The 19,145-nt window shown below is 44.4% G+C and overlaps 3 protein-coding genes across 4 annotated transcripts; 2 read left to right on the top strand and 1 right to left on the bottom strand.

Moving 5' to 3' along the window:
* Positions 1-231: 231 nt before the first annotated feature.
* On the top strand, positions 232-9,983 carry LOC133916881 (serine/threonine-protein kinase EDR1-like). The gene is made up of 13 exons (XM_062360761.1): positions 232-840; positions 2,559-2,981; positions 5,651-5,757; positions 5,923-7,154; positions 7,378-7,418; positions 7,525-7,593; positions 7,714-7,814; positions 8,029-8,107; positions 8,187-8,285; positions 8,357-8,425; positions 8,531-8,580; positions 9,132-9,308; positions 9,424-9,983. Exons 1-13 carry the CDS (start codon positions 418-420, stop codon positions 9,557-9,559), a joined length of 3,006 nt encoding a protein of 1,001 aa, XP_062216745.1. The 5' UTR covers positions 232-417; the 3' UTR covers positions 9,560-9,983.
* Positions 9,984-11,081: 1,098 nt separating this feature from the next.
* LOC133916880 (uncharacterized) lies at positions 11,082-13,675 on the top strand. 2 transcript variants are annotated; one of them, XM_062360758.1, is made up of 4 exons: positions 11,082-11,308; positions 11,396-11,521; positions 11,737-13,339; positions 13,431-13,675. In XM_062360758.1, exon 3 carries the CDS (start codon positions 11,828-11,830, stop codon positions 12,383-12,385), a length of 558 nt encoding a protein of 185 aa, XP_062216742.1. In that variant the 5' UTR covers positions 11,082-11,308; positions 11,396-11,521; positions 11,737-11,827; the 3' UTR covers positions 12,386-13,339; positions 13,431-13,675. The 2 variants fall into 2 exon arrangements, with proteins under 2 accessions (XP_062216742.1, XP_062216744.1); XM_062360760.1 differs by lacking the exon at positions 11,082-11,308 and having other exon boundaries at positions 11,315-11,521.
* Positions 13,676-14,449: 774 nt separating this feature from the next.
* On the bottom strand, positions 14,450-15,261 carry LOC133914866 (cationic peroxidase 1-like). The gene is made up of 2 exons (XM_062357852.1): positions 15,106-15,261; positions 14,450-14,734 (listed from the first exon to the last, which is right to left on the bottom strand). Exons 1-2 carry the CDS (start codon positions 15,259-15,261, stop codon positions 14,450-14,452), a joined length of 441 nt encoding a protein of 146 aa, XP_062213836.1.
* Between the last annotated feature and the right edge of the window lie 3,884 nt (positions 15,262-19,145).

Raw genomic sequence — 19,145 nt, 5'->3', positions numbered from 1 at the left:
TGATTTTTTTAGTGATAGACGAAATATCTATCGACAACAAGATGACCGATGATATTATTAATATTCAAACTCTACATCTTTAATTTTTAATAGTTATTTTACATGTGTGGTGTTATGAGTGTATCATACGTCTACTGGATGTAATTAAAAAAAATCAAATCGGTGGTTCCTTAGGTAATTAACTCCCAACCTGAGGCCCCTAATTAATCACTAGCCCCGCAGCCTTTTGCAGTCTCGCCCCTCGGAGACTTTACCCGCTTCCTTCGCTTCTTCCCGTTCCCCACCGCCCCGCGACTCTCCTCGCTTCTTGCTCACGACCGCCCCGCGAGTCGTCTCCTCGCCGACCTCACCGCCCGGCACGCGGGAACTCTCGAGCCAAACCCTAGACGAGGTCGCGGCGAGCGGGGAGGAGGAGAGATGAAGAACCTGTTCAAGAGTAAGATCAGGTGGCAGCACCGGTCCAACGAGCCCACGCCGGTGGGGCAACCGCAGGCGCAGGGGCAGCAGCAGCCGCCGCCGACGCCGTCTCCCGCGAGCTCCCCTTCAGGGACGGGGGCTCCGTCGGCGCTCTCGTGCTCTACGGGCTCCGCCTCGCCCAATTCCGCGGCAGCGACGCCCGCGGGGGCAGCGGCCGCGGGAGCGGGAGGAGGGGCGGACTACATATCGTCGGAGGAGGAGTTCCAGATTCAGCTGGCGATGGCGCTGTCGGCGTCCAACAGCGATTGCGTGGGGGACCTGGACGGGGACCAGATCATGAAGGCCAAGCTCATGAGCCTCGACCGCTTCGCCGCCCACCGGGACGAGGGCCTCACCGCCGAGTCGCTCTCCCGGCGATACTGGGTGAGGATCCAGACCCACGGGTTCGATTCGAGATGAATATGTGCTTGTACTTCCGTGTCTCTACTCCCTAGTGAGGTGTTGGGTTGAAATTGTGTCTGCTAGTTCATAAATTGTCGGCTTAATGTGGACCAAGGATTGCATTAGCAATTCATTTCACCAGTTGGGCAATTACACTTCACTCAATGCTACCATCCGTTTTCTCATTCATGCACATTTAAATTCGGTCTTGGTTTCGGTAGTAGCTTATGTAACTATGCCCAGTTTGCTATCGAGCTTCCCTTCATTCCATAGCATAGCAAATTACAAACATAAAAAAAAGCTAAATGCCACTTAGCAGCTTCATGCTTGCTAGTGAGCATTCAAATAGAAGATATTTAGCAGGCAATAGGAATGGTCCAGGTTGAGGCGCTTGCGGAAGCAAGCAACTATAGTCTATAGGCTCTCTCGATCACAAAGTTTTTTTTTGTTTGGCACACATTATGTTGATGCCGCTTAAAAATAATTATTTGTTGGCTCATTGCTAATTCCTATTTATGGCGTCTGCCTAACCAGGCAAGTATTGATCTTACTCTCCTCCCTGGTTTGTCACTTAGGCTCTTAACACTCAGGAAATGTAGGTGCCAATTACACACATCGAAAAAAATGCTAAATGCCACTTAGCAGCTTCATGCTTGCTAGTGAGCATTCGAATAGAAGATATTTAGCAGGCAATAGAATGGTCCAGGTTGAGGTGCTTGCAGAAGCAAGCAACTATAGTCTATAGGCTCTCTCGATCACACAGTTTTTTTTTTTTTTTGGTTTGGCACACATTGGCTCATTGCTAATTCCTATTTATGGCATCCGCCTAACCAGGCAAGTATTGATCTCACTCTCCTCCCTGGTTTGTCACTTAGGCTCTAACACTCAGGAAATGTAGGTGCCAATTAACACTATTAACTGTTGTGAATTAAGTCACTGTGCTGGGATAGTACCTTATGTGTTGTTTGCTGTTAAAATTCACCTCAGTCAAGGAGTGGGAAATATTATATGGGAAAGAGGAAATGCTACTATTTTGAGGCTGCATGCACGCAAAAGATATGGATGTATTCCCAGTGGTAAAAGATGGTGGCAGGACATTGGCTCAGGATTGGTTCCTGGTGTGCAGCTACTATGAAGGAAAGGGATTTGTTCCCTACGGTGCACTGCTAGAAAAGAAATAAAGAACAAACGAAAAACCTAGGTAAAAAAAGAAAGAAGCTGCATGCATGCTAGTGTACCATGGGGGCGGAAGATATTTAGCCATGGAAGGAAATGATCAGGTTGAGGTGTTTTTTCAGAAGCAAATATGGGGTTGCTTGATCATATCAAGCTGTTATTGTTTTGTATGTTGTGTTTAGCATTTATGCCATTCAAATATATAGTGAGCCACTGTTTTCCGTTCCAAATTCTTATTTATCGGGACTCTTCTTGGACCTTAGCCCTGGGCCATGCTATTCCACGATATTGGAAAAATGGCTGCCTAACTACTAAGTATCATCTTCTTGAAAGCTGGGCGCCTTTTGAATATGAGTGGGGCCCCTAGTCTAGGCGGCACCTTCGTGGAGCCAAACCGAAGGAATAGCAAAAGGGCGAGGCCACACCCGGCTTCGAATAGGAGGGAGGGGTCGAACATAATGTTATTCATTTGTTACCCTTAACATTTATGCTGCATTCTGACATCTGTTTTTAACTTGTTTCAGGACTATAACTTTCTTGATTATCATGAGAAAGTTATTGATGGCTTCTATGATATCTTTGGCTCCTCTATAGAATCCTCCAAGCAAGGGAGGATGCCATCACTAGCAGATCTCCAAACAGGCATAGGGGACCTGGGCTTTGAAGTCATTGTAATCAACCGCGCCATTGATAGTACCTTGCAGGAGATGGAGCAAGTGGCACAGTGTATCCTGTTGGACTTTCCTGTTGCCAATGTTGCAGTCTTAGTGCAAAGAATTGCTGAGCTTGTTACAGATAATATGGGTGGGCCCGTAAAAGATGCAAATGACATGCTCACAAGGTGGTTGGAGAAGAGTACTGAGCTCAGAAGCTCACTACAGACAAGTTTGTTGCCTATTGGCTGCATCAAGATAGGTCTGTCTCGTCACCGTGCCCTACTTTTCAAGGTCCGCTCCCTTCTCCCTTCCTCTTTCGCACGCACGAACGCAAGCAAGAAAGCTAGCTAGCTAGGTAGTTGTCAAAAAGTGTTGTTTTAGTAATCTTTGATATTTGACACTGAAATAGGATCCTAATTCCTAGATCATAGATTTTGATGTAATCCCATGCCAGCACCACCCATATCTGAATGGCAGACTTGATGAAACAGATGCAATCACTAAGAAGGGGAACCTTGAATTCGTGTTGCATTTGCTAGTTAACTGAAGTTAAAAATATCCTCAGTTATCTCATTGTATCTATCCATCTGAACTTTGAACTGGATTCCCAACAGATGTTGTATATCCTAGCAGGTGTCTGCATGCAGCAGTCCACCTTGACGCCACCATCAGCTTCGCATAGAGAAAAGTGCCTAGACCCGACAGATGTATGTGACAGAATAGAGGGGGCAGGAGAATAGGCATCAAAGAGACAACGAGAATGTTCTATTTTGGTTTGGTTTTGGAAATGTTTGAACTATTCACGAATGGTGCATGGAATCTAGATTACATTACTTAAAGTTTGCCCCCACCTAATTTAGCCTTTTAGGAGTGTCTTGCTTTAAGAGTTGCTGCCTTTGTTCCGTGATCGAGTGTCGAAGGATTGCTCCAAAACACTAGTTTTGCCGAGTACTCTTCTTTTTTTTGGTTAGAAATATTGACTAAGGTATTGCTCTGGTATAGGCTGCATCTTGTGAAAATTTGACCTTCTCACCTTCTGATTAAACTCACAAATGTTATTCAATGCATGGAAGCATCTTAATTTGTTTTGACGGTTAGGAATAGCAACTTGTATTCAATAGTAGCTCTTGGGGGCATATAAAGAGTACATGAGGGAAACCCTAGACTAGGATATTACCATAATACCCTTGCTATTATACTCTTAACCCCACACCCCCTCAAATGCAAGGCGTATGCAAATAGTGTTGTATTTGAAAGAGGTGACACTAAGTAATAAATTTAGATTAATACATAAAAAAATTGTCTCTTCAAAGCCGTTTTAGAGTGGAGCCTTGGTAATCATGCTAAATCAAGCCGAAGAAGTGTAATACTAAGCACGTAAGTAGAATCGTGATGATGACAACAATGAATGCCCTTGATCAAGAATCACAGCAAAGCGACGATTAGTAGCAAGACAACAAAAGAAGTTGCCATTAAAGCTACAGAAATACCTAGATGACACAATTACATCAATAACGATGAGAAATGATTAGCTAAACAAAGACATAATTTAGCTAACCATGAAAGAAATCGACGAATGGATGAAGGAATACTTGCATGACATAGACGGACTCAAAGAGAGACTGAAACTTGGATGGACGCAACGGAATTGCAAAGACTAAAGCTAGATGCGGCGATAGAATGACTTTAATACGAGACTAAGACACTAGCAGGCAGTTGGACCCATTTGCCTGTCGGACCAAAACAAATGGCTCCAGAACTGTTAGGAACACATTTTTCCTATCCTCAAGTAGAAATCACCTAGTAGATACTGAAACCCCACGAAGTTGAGGGCAACACGGGCCTTGTAGGACTGGAGCTTCTCCATGGCCTGGGGGAATGGGGCATCAGCCTGGAGAACGAGGCGCTAGGCGTGGACGATGGAGAAGTAGAGTCTCGGGCGCTTGTGGAGCCCGACACCGAGGAGCACGTCGGGGTGCTGCTGCTGCTGCTTCGCGCCTCCTGCACCATTGCGGGTCATGGGGCGGTAGAAGAAGATGGAGGTCTTCCAGCGCCCGCCTCCGCAAGGATCTGGTTGTTGAGTGTTGCGTCGGGGCTCAGGTGCTAGTGCATCAGCCACTTGACGGCGGTCATGGCGGTGGCTCGATGGGGTACCGACAATGAGGGGTGAGGGCCACAGCTTTGCCGCAGCACAGGGGCAGGGTGCGGGTACTCGTGGGCCAATCTGGGCAGGGAGAGCCTGGTCCGGTCGGGGAGGCAACAGATAGGAGAGCCAGCAGCAGAAGCGATTGGGGCAGGCGCGAAGGAGATAGGCGGCAACAATCGGGAGGTCGGTCGCGCAGACGTCTAGCCGCGTGAGGGGGGAGGGGGCGGCTGGGCTGGAAGGTAGCGGTGGATCGAGGGAGGCTAATACCACCATGGCCTAGAACAATGCTGAATCGAGGCGGGATTTGGAAGAGGAGTCGGCGAGGAGGGAAGAGAAGCGGATGAGTGGAAAATAGATCTTGGGTTGGACGAGTTGCGGCGTCCCCGGAGGAGAAAAACCTAGCTCTAATACCATATTAGGAATAACAACTTGTATTTAATAGTAGCCCTTGGGGGTAATATATAGATAGTACATGAGGGAAACCCTAAGCTAGGAGATTACCGTAACACCCTTGCTAATATACCCTTAACAGTAACCAGTAGTTAACAGTGTGCTTACTACCCCTTCATTGATATAATGGTCATATTACATAATTCCCCTATCAGAGAGTAATGGAATCTGTTGATTGTATTCATTAATTGTTGATGTAACTTTTGATCCAACTCATCTGAAGAAAAACTGAATCGATATGAGATAAACCGAAGCTCAACAGTCAAAAGTAAGTGCCCAATGTATTGAAGATAGCACACCACATCTCTTCATTTGCCTAACATGCTGAGAAGCACGCACTTATGTCTTCTATCTCTCCGTGCAGATTCTTGCTGATAGAGTTGGCATTCCATGCAAACTTGTCAAAGGGAGCAATTATACTGGTGGTGGTGATGATGATGCTATAAACATAATTAAGATGGACAATGAAAGGTATTGATGGTCTGATCATTGCACTAGTGTTCATAGCATGGTTAATTAGTGAAAGATAATTCCAAGTGTGCTATTCATGTGTTACCATTGGTTTCACTATATTTCAATTCATTTGCTGCTACTCTATGTTTTCTAAGTAGTTTTATTATTGCGAATTTTCTGTAGGGAGTTTTTGGTTGATCTGATGGCTGCTCCTGGTACTCTTATTCCAGCAGATATCTTAAGTTGGAAGGGCAATTCCTTAAATTCTAATCGAAAACTCGGCCTGAGTACAGCTGGATCATCGAGTACCTGTGATTCTAATCTGGATCCTAGTGCATTGCCACTTGAACCTAAAGGTGGCCAACTGCCTGCGTTTGGCATTGGTGCTTTGATATCAGACAGTCAATCTGGATATGAGACAGCAGCAGCCACAGTATCTTCGCAAACCTCTTCTGGTGGCACATCATCTGTTCCTGCTGGAAGTGTTTTTGACAGTTCTTGGGCGTTGGTTTCTCATGAACAATCAGATGAACCATCAACTTCTGCTGGTACATCGTCCCAGCAGAAAGTTGTACTTCGAGGTGGAGAACATCCACGTAATATAAATCGACTTCCAGATTTGCAGGAAAATCCAGAGTCAAGAAACCTTTTTGCTGACCTTAATCCTTTTGGGGGTGTCGAGTCCAAGAAAACTTCAGTACCATTCAAAGGGACAGATAATAGAAACAATGAGTTGCAAAGACGTAGAGAGAATGTAGTCCCTAATGCTGTAAGACCACAGCAGCGGTTAGTTATGAAAAACTGGTCTCCTTACAATGATGTTTCCAACAACAAGCAGTACAATTATGTTGAGGATTCATTCGCGCGTAGAAATGTTGGTGATAATGTCGCATCATCATCCCAGGTGCCCCGACCAGCTGCAAGGAATACTAATCTTAATGTTGGATTGCGTAATGATAGATCATATGCGGCACCGCCTCATAATTACGATAGTATTATGGCCGGTACCTCTGCCATGAAGATTACTTCTACAGGTGAGACTGGGAAAGTTCCTGAAAGGGTTCTCCGTGGTGATTTGGACAAAGGTCCTACAAATTCCAGACTTGAGGATCAACATTGTCTAGTTCAACCACCACAGGAAAGACATCTATGGGGTAATCCAGCAGAAGGAAGAGTTCCAATGAATAGAGTTCAGAATCAAGCAAAACAGCACATGGAAAACCTTGATGTAAAGCAAGACCATAAGAAATTATTCCCTGATCCAAAAAAATCTCCCCTTGACAGATTCATGGACACGTCAATGTCATCAAGAAACATGGATGTGAGGTCACATAGGCTTGACACTATGTTTGATGATGTGTCTGAATGTGAAATTCCTTGGGATGATCTTGTGATTGGTGAAAGGATTGGCTTAGGTACTTCTTCGCTACCAAGTTTTGACATACAGTCTGATGCCTTTGAACTAACAAGTTGAGCTCGTTTGGGAGACTAATTTTAAGCTTGTCAAACTGTATTTCAAGTTGTTAGCCTGGGTCGGTTATATGCTTTTCATTCTTAGGAGTGAGTTTGTTGCATGAACTTGCATCTTTGTGGCTCCGCAAGAAAAGAATTGAATGAATTGCTTCCTTCTTCCAATAGGTTCATATGGAGAGGTTTACCGTGCTGATTGGAATGGAACAGTAAGCTTTGCCATTCGTCCAAAATGTTCTTTGAATGAAGTCATAAAGAAACTTAGGTGAGAAACCAAATCATGGTCAATGCAATGAAGTTTTTGTTTATTTGCAGGAAGTAGCTGTAAAAAAATTCTTGGATCAAGATTTCTATGGTGATGCTCTGGACGAGTTTAGGAGTGAAGTAGGTGAACTTTTATCTGTTTCTATCTTGGGTTTTTACTAAATGCATCATTCACTTTTCATATTTACACAGTCCATTGTTGCTGCATTGTTTGATAATACTGGTGTATTTTTCTACAAGGTGCGGATTATGCGTCGGCTGCGCCATCCAAATATTGTTCTCTTTATGGGTGCTGTTACACGCCCTCCAAACTTATCTATTTTATCTGAATATCTTCCAAGGTATAATACTTTCTTTTACTACACAAATAGGTGATTCTATTGTGGAATGTGTGAATTAAGTATCCTGGTCTAGACAACATGGAAAAAGTTGTAGCTGGCACACATACATAGATAGCAATATCGGAGGTGCTAAATGCTACATAATATGTATATACTCCTGCTCATTAGATTCAGACAAAAATCTAAAGAGGTTCGTGATTGTGTCCTTGCTCAGGGGAAGCTTGTATAAGATCCTTCACCGCCCTAACTGCCAAATTGATGAAAAGCGGAGGATCAAGATGGCCCTTGATGTGGTATGGATGAACCTTGTATATTTTGCTGATATGTTTGTTTCTTTGTTACTGCTCATGCAAATGACTATTTTTTCTTTAGGCCAAAGGCATGAATTGCCTGCATACTAGTGTACCAACAATTGTTCATCGAGATCTGAAATCACCAAACTTGCTGGTTGACAATAATTGGAATGTAAAGGTATGTGCTCTTGCTCACAATTAATACTTGGCCGCTAACAGTCATTCATATCAATGTATGCATTAAAACAGGTTTGTGACTTTGGACTTTCACGATTGAAGCACAGTACATTTTTGTCATCCAAATCCACTGCCGGAACAGTAAGTAGCTAACATCTGGACTATAAAATTATGGTTTTAAATTTCTTTCTTTCCCTTGAGACATAAGCTGGGTTTATTTCTAAATTGTATTTTTTTTGGTATCAGCCTGAGTGGATGGCACCTGAGGTTTTGCGGAATGAACAATCGAATGAAAAGTGAGTGATTTCCTCGATGCTTTCAATTTTCATTGAATCATTAATTTTAAGTCCTTTCTTGCACATTCTGGTTGGTCTGTGCGAAGTTATTCAGCGTTACTATGGATAGAGGTGTCTATATTTCTGTTGGAGCGCTTGTACTTGTGGTTTTATGCTCAAAATTTTGACTTCCTGAGAGTTGGATGTGATGAATTTCATGTCGTGGGATCCTGCATCTGTCTAGTCAGGTTTTTATTTCAGCCTAATAATTTATACCTCATTTACACCATTTGCACAGCAGAGAGGGTGTGTTATATCATTTTAAAAATTAATGACCAATTTACAATCAGTTCCTTGGTTGTTTTTTCAATTTTCCACCGAATCGTGTAGAAATCAGAAACAACTAGCAAATTAATCTATCTTGCCTTAAGAATGGGAGGTTTCACACTTTCACTGGTTCTCTTTCAAGACCTTTCTATAGTTCTTTACAAACGGAAGTATGGTATGATCCTCAGTGATCCTTAATTAAAATCAGTAACAATCTTATCATCCACTAACTGAATTCTGTGCAGGTGCGATGTTTACAGCTTTGGTGTCATCTTGTGGGAACTAGCAACACTTAGAATGCCATGGGGTGGGATGAATCCGATGCAAGTCGTGGGGGCAGTTGGCTTCCAGGACCGACGGCTTGATATTCCCAAGGAAGTTGATCCTCTGGTTGCAAGGATCATATTCGAATGCTGGCAGAAGTGAGTTTTCAAAAATGAACACGCTTTCTGATCCGAGTCTTCCTGTCTTGGTCCTGGCAACTCAATTTGATCTTGATGGTAAATGTGTGCTAATGTGTGGTTTGTCAATCCCCAGGGATCCCAATTTGCGACCTTCATTTGCACAGTTGACAAGTGCACTGAAGACTGTTCAAAGGCTAGTGACCCCTTCTCACCAGGAGACCCAGAGCTCCCCTGTTCCTCAAGAAATATCAGTGAAATCTACCCCTTGAAGGGGGCCTTCCACTCTCAGTTGTGCGTGGTTGTTTATTCTTGCTGTTTGTGTTTGTCCAAAAGTCTGCAAATGTGGGCGCACCTTGTAGATTGAGCGCCCCAGGTGGTAGGCATCATTGCTGCCGCGGCAAGGCCCCCGCGGCAGAGTATGTATAGAGTCGTCCATCAAACAGCAATTGGAGGAGAAAATTCAGTCTGTATTATCTCATTTTTATGCCCGCGTCAATCTCTCTTGTATATCCAACCGGGTGGGAGCCCTCTGGAAAGCAGTGAGAGCTCATTGTGTTGATTGTTAAAGTGTCTGACTGTTTTCAAGTGGATTGCTGGCTTGCTGCACAAAAGGCAGCAAGATTTGAAATTTGGAAGTGATGTAACTATGCAGAATTAGAATTCATCATTGAAAGATTCTTATGTGTATGTGCACATGACTGTCTGAGTTTTTTTGTTGGCCTGTGCCTTGAGCCCTTGGCCAACTGCTGTGCTGTCTGCTGCACCTGGTTCATTGTTTTCTCTTCCGCGAGATGTTAATCATCATAAACTTTTGTTGGGAGCTGAATGGTGAATATGAAAAACGTATGGTCTTTGGAACGCCGGAATTTCATGTAAAACAGTGTGATTCCCGTTGAACCAGGATTTTTTTTTGTGTGTTTAAAGCAAGACATTAGAGAAAGTTTGTGAGGAGATCCTAGGTGGAAGCAGGATTGGTTTATGTTTCATGATAGGATCTATTGGATTCCGCAAAATACATTTAGTCGCGAGGATATTCTGCAAAAAAGCATAATTTCAATGCTGGAATACAAGTCAAGTATTTCATAGAGACCTGTGGGCCCACAACATAAAATTGCATTATCATAATTCTATCCTATCCTAAGAACAGCCAGATACATGATAGATTGCTAGAGGTTTACTCCTCTTGTAGCCTCTCTTCTTTTTTCTCTCCATCTTCTTTTCCCTCATATATCTCCTTTCTCTTCATAAAGCACCAAAGGGTTCCTCTTGAAGATCCGCCCCTGCCTTAAAGATTCTATCTAATTTTATGAGTATCTAGGTGATGTTCCCAGCAGTCATGCAATATTTCACAATCCTAGAACCGCTGTGCCATGTTAGCTCCATGAATTATAGCCATTTTACAATCTGAAAAATCTAAATGCTTAGTGACAGTTTAAGAAGCAAAATTCTAAATAATATAAAGCCTTTAAGTAGTACAATAGTTAAGAACACTCTTGATTTGAATCTAATATAAGATGTTATAGATTTTTAAGCAAATATTTGATTAACTGTCATAACTATAACAAATCATATTTTTATTAGTGTTATAATCCACGCAACGTATACTCAATTTTTAACTAACTTTACTATATTTATAACTAAAAATTTATTAATCACACTTTTTACGTCACTATCCCGCCACGCGTCCTCCACCATATCACCGTCCATCCACGCGCCGCCTCGCACGGAAAACCCCGTACAGGTGCGCTCAGATACCAGTACCCGGTACCGTAGCGCAGCGCACGGACTCCACCGGGATCCTATTAAACCCGGCTTTGTGCCGGCAGTTTTGAGTCCGTCGTCGTGTAGCTCTGATCGTTAGACCAGTTCCTTCCACGCCACTAGCCCAAACCAAATTTGCTCCGTGACGCCACTAGCCCAATCATACATCCGCGCCTTGCTCCGTGACGCCGGTCTCGTCTGCTCGATCCGGCCTGTGGTTTTCTCGGAGATTCCCGCTTGTCGTGGCGGTCGCATCGGTGAGTTGGGGGTTGTACCTTGCAGTGGTTTGAGGCTTTTTTTTTTGAGGGGTTTGATTGATTGATTGGTGGTGGTGGGATTCGTAGCGTGTGCTCGTGTTACGTGTGGATCTGGTTTGGACAACGAGGAGAAGCGTGGAGGTGATCGGATAAGGAGGGGCGCCTTCAGTGCTGTCTGGGGCTCGATCTGTTCATCAGCTGTACATCTGGAAGGTATCTACCAGTAGATCTATGTCTCTGCTATTGATCTCTGCTTCATATGCTGTGATTTGGTGTTTTGTACAATGGAAGCAATCATTTCTGCACTATGATTCACTGTGTTTCTCATTTCGACATCTAAATTGCAGTTTTTTCCTCTAGTTTCTTCGAGTTCTACGATTAAAATGCTGTGTTTTGATATGCTTTGCGTTTCATTTGTTTGGCGCTAGGGCTTCGTGGGATCTGCCACTGCAAGCTGACTAAGCTACAGCAGGAAGGCTCGGTTGTTGCCATTCGTCTCCACTACCCGCACCTCGGGCCATGTTGACCCTGGTCATCTCCGAGCGGCGGAGCCACCATCACCACCACTCATCTGGTCGCCGGAAGAAGGCATCATCAGTACCGTCCCATTTCTCCTTGCCACAGTCCATCCGCTGCTTCCAAACCGGGAACTGCCGCCTTTTCCACTCCGGCATCCTGCCGTCCCCGCCCACCCCAGGGGCACGAACCTACTCTTCCCCTGAGCCCAAGACGCCGAAGCAGCAGCTGCACCATGGGAAAAAATGCAGCGGAGCAATCTCTATAAGCCCCTCGACATCCCCTCCTCGCCCTGAGCTCTGGGCTGGCCCGGGGTTCTCCAACTCGCCACCCCCCAGCTCACTGCCGATACCCAAGTTCTCCCTCCACCAGAAGCGCAGTGTCTCACTTGAATTTCCACCTGCTGACCGATCAGACGATGAGGAGGTGCTTGTGCATGCCAAGTCAGCACCTTCATCGCCGACTGCAGGCTCAGGTGTCAGCTTCTTCAGTGATAGTGATACTGCCATTGCGACGGAGAATTTGAGGAGGATCCTTCACTTGAAAATTGCTGATTACTGAATGGGTGGTGGACAGTTATGTGTACATAGGTTAACTACAACTAACCTTGGTAGTCAGTAGGGTGGCTGAGAATAACAACCCTCACCTGAGGATGGTTCTGCATCAACAGGAGTACTGTAGGTGGGTTAGCAAGCACAACGAGAAGGTTAGGCAGTATGGAACTGCAGTGAAGGATATGGTGATAGTGGAGATTGATGGGGTGCATGAGGGCTCTGCACTTCCTGAGTCACCTTTGTAGCTTGTACCTTGTAGTGGCCTATATGTTCCCCATGTTTTTAGGTGTTGGTTGTTTAGGTGTTAGATAAGTATTTGCATCCTTGATACCATCATGGACCAGTAGTGGTGGCCTGCATAATCCTTGTTCCTGATAGTTCATGTCAGGCAGGGTATTGTAGTTTGTTAGTATCTGTTCAAATTTTAGATGACTTTAGCTTACACTCTGCCATATGTTCAAGTGTAGTCATCTGTAGGATGGCTGCATCTCTTGCAATTTGCATTCTGTCTCACCTTGTTGACTCGCTACCTTGCATCCTCCTGAGTTAACTAACCTCCCTTCATAACATCTCCTTGTGCTCTGCAAAGTGCACAAGGCTTTCCCCTTACTGGCACTTCTGTTTTTTGGAAGGAAGATGCTCAGTGGAGCTGTTATGAAGTCCTGATTCAATGTTCTTTGTCCTCCATCTGTCTCCACTAGTTTTATCGGTGCACCTCCTTTGTTTCCTCAGTTCTTTGCATATCTAGCATGTCAAATTGCATTCCCTGCCATCCAATCTTTTTTTTGTATTGTTGCTCTCGGAGTTGCATCTTGTGGTGGGTTTCCTTTGTTTAGGCATCCTTTATACCTCCTTGTCCTTGTTCATATTTTTGGAGCATCCCAGGGTTCTAGTATCCTTCACGTATTCTCATAAAGGACTTCGTATGCTAAAGACCTGCAAGTGCGCGAACCTGAATACGGTAACATTTGTTTCTTGCCCCTTTACCCACTATCATACACATAATCTCTCATGCTGATGCTAATGTGATCTATGTGCTGCTTCTGCTGCAGGTTTGCTTATCCAATGCATTTCATGGTATCCATACCTGGAGTCCAGAATTTACAAAGTGTCTTATCACTCAGTTATCTGTTTTCTTCATAGCCCAGTACATGCTAGACTGATGGTTTTGTGTAATTGCCACTTGGTTAGCTGATTCTGGTACTGTTTAATGTTATTATATGGCTTCAGTGTTGTTTCATGTTATTGGTGGACGCTCTGGCATTCTGTCGCTTTCTATTTAACCACTTTTAGTCCTGTTTCTGTGCCTTCATGTTAATTTTAGTTCTGTTTCTTTGACTTGTTTGAAGTTTATTCTATGGCATTGTAATTTCCTACAAGACCAGATGAAGGCTAATACATCCTGTCTTATGTCTGGTCGTTGTACCTCTCAGCTTTTCTTGTGGTCTTAATCATCCAGTGACCAATGGTTATTGTAGTTATGGTGTCTTGTTTAGGATATATCAGCACTGGGATGTTTGTTGACGACACTTTGTCTTGGCGAGATGACTATAATTGTGACCATACGGTTTTGAGATACAGTGAAGATTTTCTCCCGTTGACTTTGCTTGGCTATATTCTGTTTTTTTTTTTGGTTCTTAATTTGACTCTGTTGGTTTTATACTTTTATGGTGTCGAGATGTCAGTACTATTCTGGAGCTCTTTTATGTCTTTTAGTTGCATACATTATCACACTGCTTGGTTGTTCTGGAGATACAAAACAAAGATCGCTGATTCGGTCTCTCCTGTGGAGGAGCTTTTAATCCAATTCCTCCCGGTGGTTGTTTCAATGGTTAGATCTTTGTTAGAATTGGAGTCTATCATAAATTGACCAGTCCATTCATCTGAGGATGTCTTCTGTACTCCTACATAATTTGTCACTTGTAGCAGATCTAGACGATCTTTGTAATCCATCCAATTGTCATCCGTCCGAGTTGATCAGTGTAAAATTAGATTGTATTTTAATTCAAAAATAATATCAGTCACGCATTACTTTCTATATTAGACGTCTCTTTCTATATGATAATTTATCTCATACCACTTCGATCGACGCACGGTTGGCCAGCAGCCGGGTCCAGCGTGTTGGTCTTCTTGTACAGCCGGCTGCGGAAGAAGAGACACCGGGAGTAGCCCAGCGTGTGCCCGCCGGAGAGCACGACGAGGTCGTGTAGTGAGAGGCCGTGGGACTGGAACTCTGGAAGTTGGCCAGCAGCGCCGGCAGGTGCATGAGCGGGGTCTGGATGCCGTTAGCGTCGCCGATGCTTGCTGTAGTCGCGTCGCGCCGGCTGAGGAGCACGTCGTACGAGGTTCCTCCCAGCTGCAGCCAACCATACGTGCAGACAAGATCACATTGTCAGTTCGGTATGGCTATTTCCTTTGTGTAAAAAGGATTCTGCAAGTCAGCATGACTCCTCACTGAAAATATTGTTTGTTTTCTTCTGGAAATGGTGTTATCACGGCCGAATCAATGGCGCTATAAGCATTGTCAGATTGAAGAGATTGTTAGTATTTCTAAAGGCGCTTTAAGCATTGTCTATCATATTTTACGGTTAGTGCGGTTTTGTAACTTTGTAGGCTCAAGTGACAATTTGTGTAATGTGTCGATACGTCTCCTGAACTCTTCAGCTACCACAATACTACTCGTAGTTCAGAACAGAAGTTCTGGGTTTGTAGTATAACCGAACTTACCACAACAATCGAATCGCGAGCAGCAACTGCCAAGATATCAGCGTAGGAGATGTCGTTCCCGAAGCAGACCGTGTTCACCGCAGACTTGATTGTGTCGATCACATCATACCCTCTCACCGACATGTTATTTGGCTTGGCCGTCTTCTCGCCGATCATGTCGTCCAGTAGAATGGAGTCATCACAGTGACAGCGTATACGATATAGGATATATGATCTGGTTGTTATGATAAAATATGATTAGTTTTCATCTTATCTTTAAGGTTACTTGATATGTAAGTCATGTGTACTTTATATATTCCGTTCTCGAGACTTAATATAATACACCGATAACATTAAACCAATCATCACACTCTTTTACGGTATCACGAGTTTAGGTTCTAATTCTATACTACAAACCCTAGCCGTCATCAGCTTCTGCACCATACGCCCCCGAGGAGATTGATCTCCGCCAAGGGCAGCGCCGCTGATCATGTTGATCAGCCACCCTATAGAGACTTTTACCAATCAATTGATCGGGTTTTTCTTTCGTCGGTCGTTGATCGATGTTTCTCTTTAGATTTACCAATCCAAGATCACCTTGCATCGCCCACCGCCGTCCGTCGTCTTCGCATGCCTCTACTCTGACCTCAGCTTTGGCATCGTGCCGGCATCTCCGTCCGCCACACCTCCATGCGTCCCGGCTCGCATCGCCCGTTGTCACTCCATGCGCCATAGATCTGTCTGTCACGCGCACATTGTCTGTCTCCTCACGTCTCCATCCGTCGACGCGCCGTTCAACCACCACGACCACGGCAGTCCTCAGCCACATCTGGTCGGCCTAGATCGGTTGCGTGCGTCTACCGTCTGTCTCCACGTGCTTGGGCCCGTCTATCGCCTGTCTCCACGCGCTTGGGCCCATCTCCCATGATGACCATGTGCTGGACCATCGTGCTGGACCGTTGCCCTCGACCACCTCACGCGCTCGACCATGTCACTGACCTCGACCACATGCTAGATCGTCGCCCTCCGACCACGGCAACACTCGAGCGCGCAGTGCCCTAGGGACACCTTCACGCACTGCTACCCGGCTGCCATGTCCGCACACCCTCATCATCGGTTCATCGTCGCCTCCACATCTCGAGATGCCTCTGCCACGACCGCCTAGCGCGCCGCACACCCTCATCACCGATTCATCGTCGCCTCCACCTCTTGAGACGCCTCTGCCACGACCACCTAGGGCGCCCTCAGTCTGATCAGTCAATCACGCATAGCTCCTCCCCCCCCCCATCAGCAACAGCTCTAGTCCTCCTTGAGTACGCATGTACCCTCTTCCCGAGAACTAGGGCTACCACTGCATCGCCTTTGGGCCACAGTGCTATCGCTGAAAAGGATTTGATGTCTCCTAGAGGGGGGTGAATAGGCGAAATCTGAACTTTTTTTTACAAACTAAATGCATCGGATTAGCAATATGCGGACAGTTCACAGATTTTTCAGGAACCTCCGTAGATATACGGAGGTTTCATAGAAATCTGCGGATACTTCAGAGATTTTAGGGAAAACTCAAGTAGATGCCTATGAAATTCAATGTGGATCAAATCCATAAATTATCTAGCACCAGTGGATGTATTCTAACCTATTTCACCAAGTACCTGCAGCTCAAACTTCAAAAAAAGTAGATCAGAGCGAAGACTTAAAAATTAACAGATACAGGAGTATGCAACAAATCACAAGAAATTGACAAATGAGACACAAAGATTTATTCACCGAAGTTCGGTCACTCCACAAAGAAGTGCTTATGTCTCCGTTGAGGAGATCACAAAGAGTCAGATCTCCTTCAACACTTTCCTCACTCAAGCGACCACAAAGATCAAGATAGAGTTTCTTACTCAAATCATAGGGGTAATACAAACGCCCCTGGGACTCATCACTAGATTTGGAGCTCGACGGGCGACGCTTAGCCGTCTAGGTGGACTAACCACCAAAATCACTAGCTTTACGAAGAAAATGAGTGCTCTAAGGATGGATTTAAATCTCACTAGCACTATTCCTTGCTCTCACTCAATCTCATTCAAGGTTTCATCTAGAATCACAAAGTAGAGTAGAGAGAGTAGCTTTGAATGCTTTTGAGCTATTTGTCTTAAGTTAGGTCGAGTAAAATGAGCTGCTTCTTTTGAGGAGAGAAGGTGCGAGATATAAATACTCTACATATAAAAACTAGTCATTATACCTGTGAAAATATAGATATGCCGCAAAAATACGAACACTCCGTAAAACCCAGTTAGCCCAAACTCTACTCAACTATGGACTATCCACAAAAATGAGGTCCCTCTGCATTTGCACATCTCAGAAAGGTTAGGGCTAACCTAGGTGCATGTGTTGTGTTTGATATGTGTGAGGAATTGTCTAAATAATATTCTAATTAATCACCAGGAGGATCTTTATTCATAATCACAACCTCGATGATTAACCAGAATATCATCCTGGTAGTCCCGGCACGTGTTTTATGCCCAAGATCGGAAAACATGCCTTCCAATATTTAGCATCACAACATAGTTTAAGAAAGATCAAGTAATTAACATTTATATTACAAATCTTTAACATGCAACCATTTTCAATAATTTACATCAAAAGGGAATAACAACTGCGCAGCAGAAACATAAACCTATATAACAAAAGAGAGTGGAGCCACATGCCCTTAGGCTCCACCCTAAAAGCACGACCTCCGAGAGTAGGATACACTACTCTTGCCTGCCACCCTGAACGGTAGGCACGAAATAGCCAAATACCGGCTCTTCCTCACCAGAAGCATCTGAAAACGCAGGCATGAGTACGAAGGTACTCGCAAGACTTAAATCATATAGAGCACATATACCTAGCTCGACTCCAAGGATTATGCATTGAGCCATTAGCAAGGAAAAGCCACATGGTTAAGTTAAACATAAGCGGTAAGCAACCTAGACACATATGTGTGAGCAACTAATTTAACCAACAACAACGACATAAATCTACCCTGCCATAACCAACTGAACATATATAACTGAAACCATAAGAACATACATGTAACAAAGACCAACTCAACCATCCCTCACATATCCAACCATCAACCACAAGAGAAAACTCTACGACCGATGCAGATGGATAGAAGCATGCTCATGACCGAGAGCGCGACATTTCAAAATATTTTTATACCCTGCAAGGGATACTCCTGGACCCACACGACACGAGGACAATACGGCTTGTGCCACCCGCTAAAGTTCACACAACAGGATACTCATGTCAACCTTTCCCAATAAGCTCCGATCATTTGAAACATGCATCGCTCGGTGCGGCGGTACTAGAACTACTCCCAGAGCAAACTAGTACCACTATAAGCCCGCCCGCTCACACCATCGATGTTCACTCCCCAAATGACCGCATCTACAAAGGTATTCGGCTCGTCTTATCATTAGATCGGCATGTGGTGAGTACGGTAAGTGCTAAAGCCGACTACACAGATAATCGGTGCTTAAACGACGCAAGCGGTCTACGGTGTCCGGTTTCGTCTTCCGACCTACCCAGGGAACTCCACATCCGGACAGGATAAACATCTCCTAGCACCGTCCACGTCTCGTCTCATACTCACCACTCATACAACCATCATCAACCCATATCCAATATTGTGATCATTACAAAAGTAAATAACACATATGCTCACGAACGTGAATTATTTTATTGCTCGACTTCTACCGAATGACCTATGCATTGCTAAGCATTTCGATTTAACTTGTAATCTAGACACCAACAACATACTCAAGGCGACAAGGAAAGGATGAACAACAATTTAAAGTAGAAGTAATGCAGTCAACATAGGATATACCCACTTGTACCCGATCTCGATTCGACACAAGCAAACATATATAAGCATAGTTTATCAATTTTAGACTTCATTCAATTGAACAAAGGTGCAATATGCTTAGTTGCTTACCTTACTACTCATGTGGCTGCCTATAATTACCCACGTAACACTCGCAAAAATTCAGAAGATTAGAGTCATCTTCAACCACGGGTGTCTCCCGCTCCGG

This window comes from Phragmites australis, chromosome 4, assembly GCF_958298935.1.
Source record: "Phragmites australis chromosome 4, lpPhrAust1.1, whole genome shotgun sequence".
Classification (NCBI taxonomy): Eukaryota; Viridiplantae; Streptophyta; class Magnoliopsida; order Poales; family Poaceae; genus Phragmites; species Phragmites australis.
This window is presented reverse-complemented; position numbering and strand designations above follow the sequence as displayed.

Coding starts and splice junctions, on each gene's coding strand:
- LOC133916881 (XM_062360761.1), top strand. CDS start 418: ATGAAGAACCTGTTCAAGAGTAAGATCAGGTGGCAGCACCGGTCCAAC. Junction 7,155..7,377: donor TGGTGAAAGGATTGGCTTAG/GTACTTCTTCGC, acceptor TTCTTCCAATAG/GTTCATATGGAGAGGTTTAC. Junction 7,594..7,713: donor TGGACGAGTTTAGGAGTGAA/GTAGGTGAACTT, acceptor TTTTTCTACAAG/GTGCGGATTATGCGTCGGCT.
- LOC133914866 (XM_062357852.1), bottom strand. CDS start 15,261: ATGATCGGCGAGAAGACGGCCAAGCCAAATAACATGTCGGTGAGAGGG. Junction 14,735..15,105: donor CTCGCGATTCGATTGTTGTG/GTAAGTTCGGTT, acceptor GGTTGGCTGCAG/CTGGGAGGAACCTCGTACGA.
- LOC133916880 (XM_062360758.1), top strand. CDS start 11,828: ATGTTGACCCTGGTCATCTCCGAGCGGCGGAGCCACCATCACCACCAC.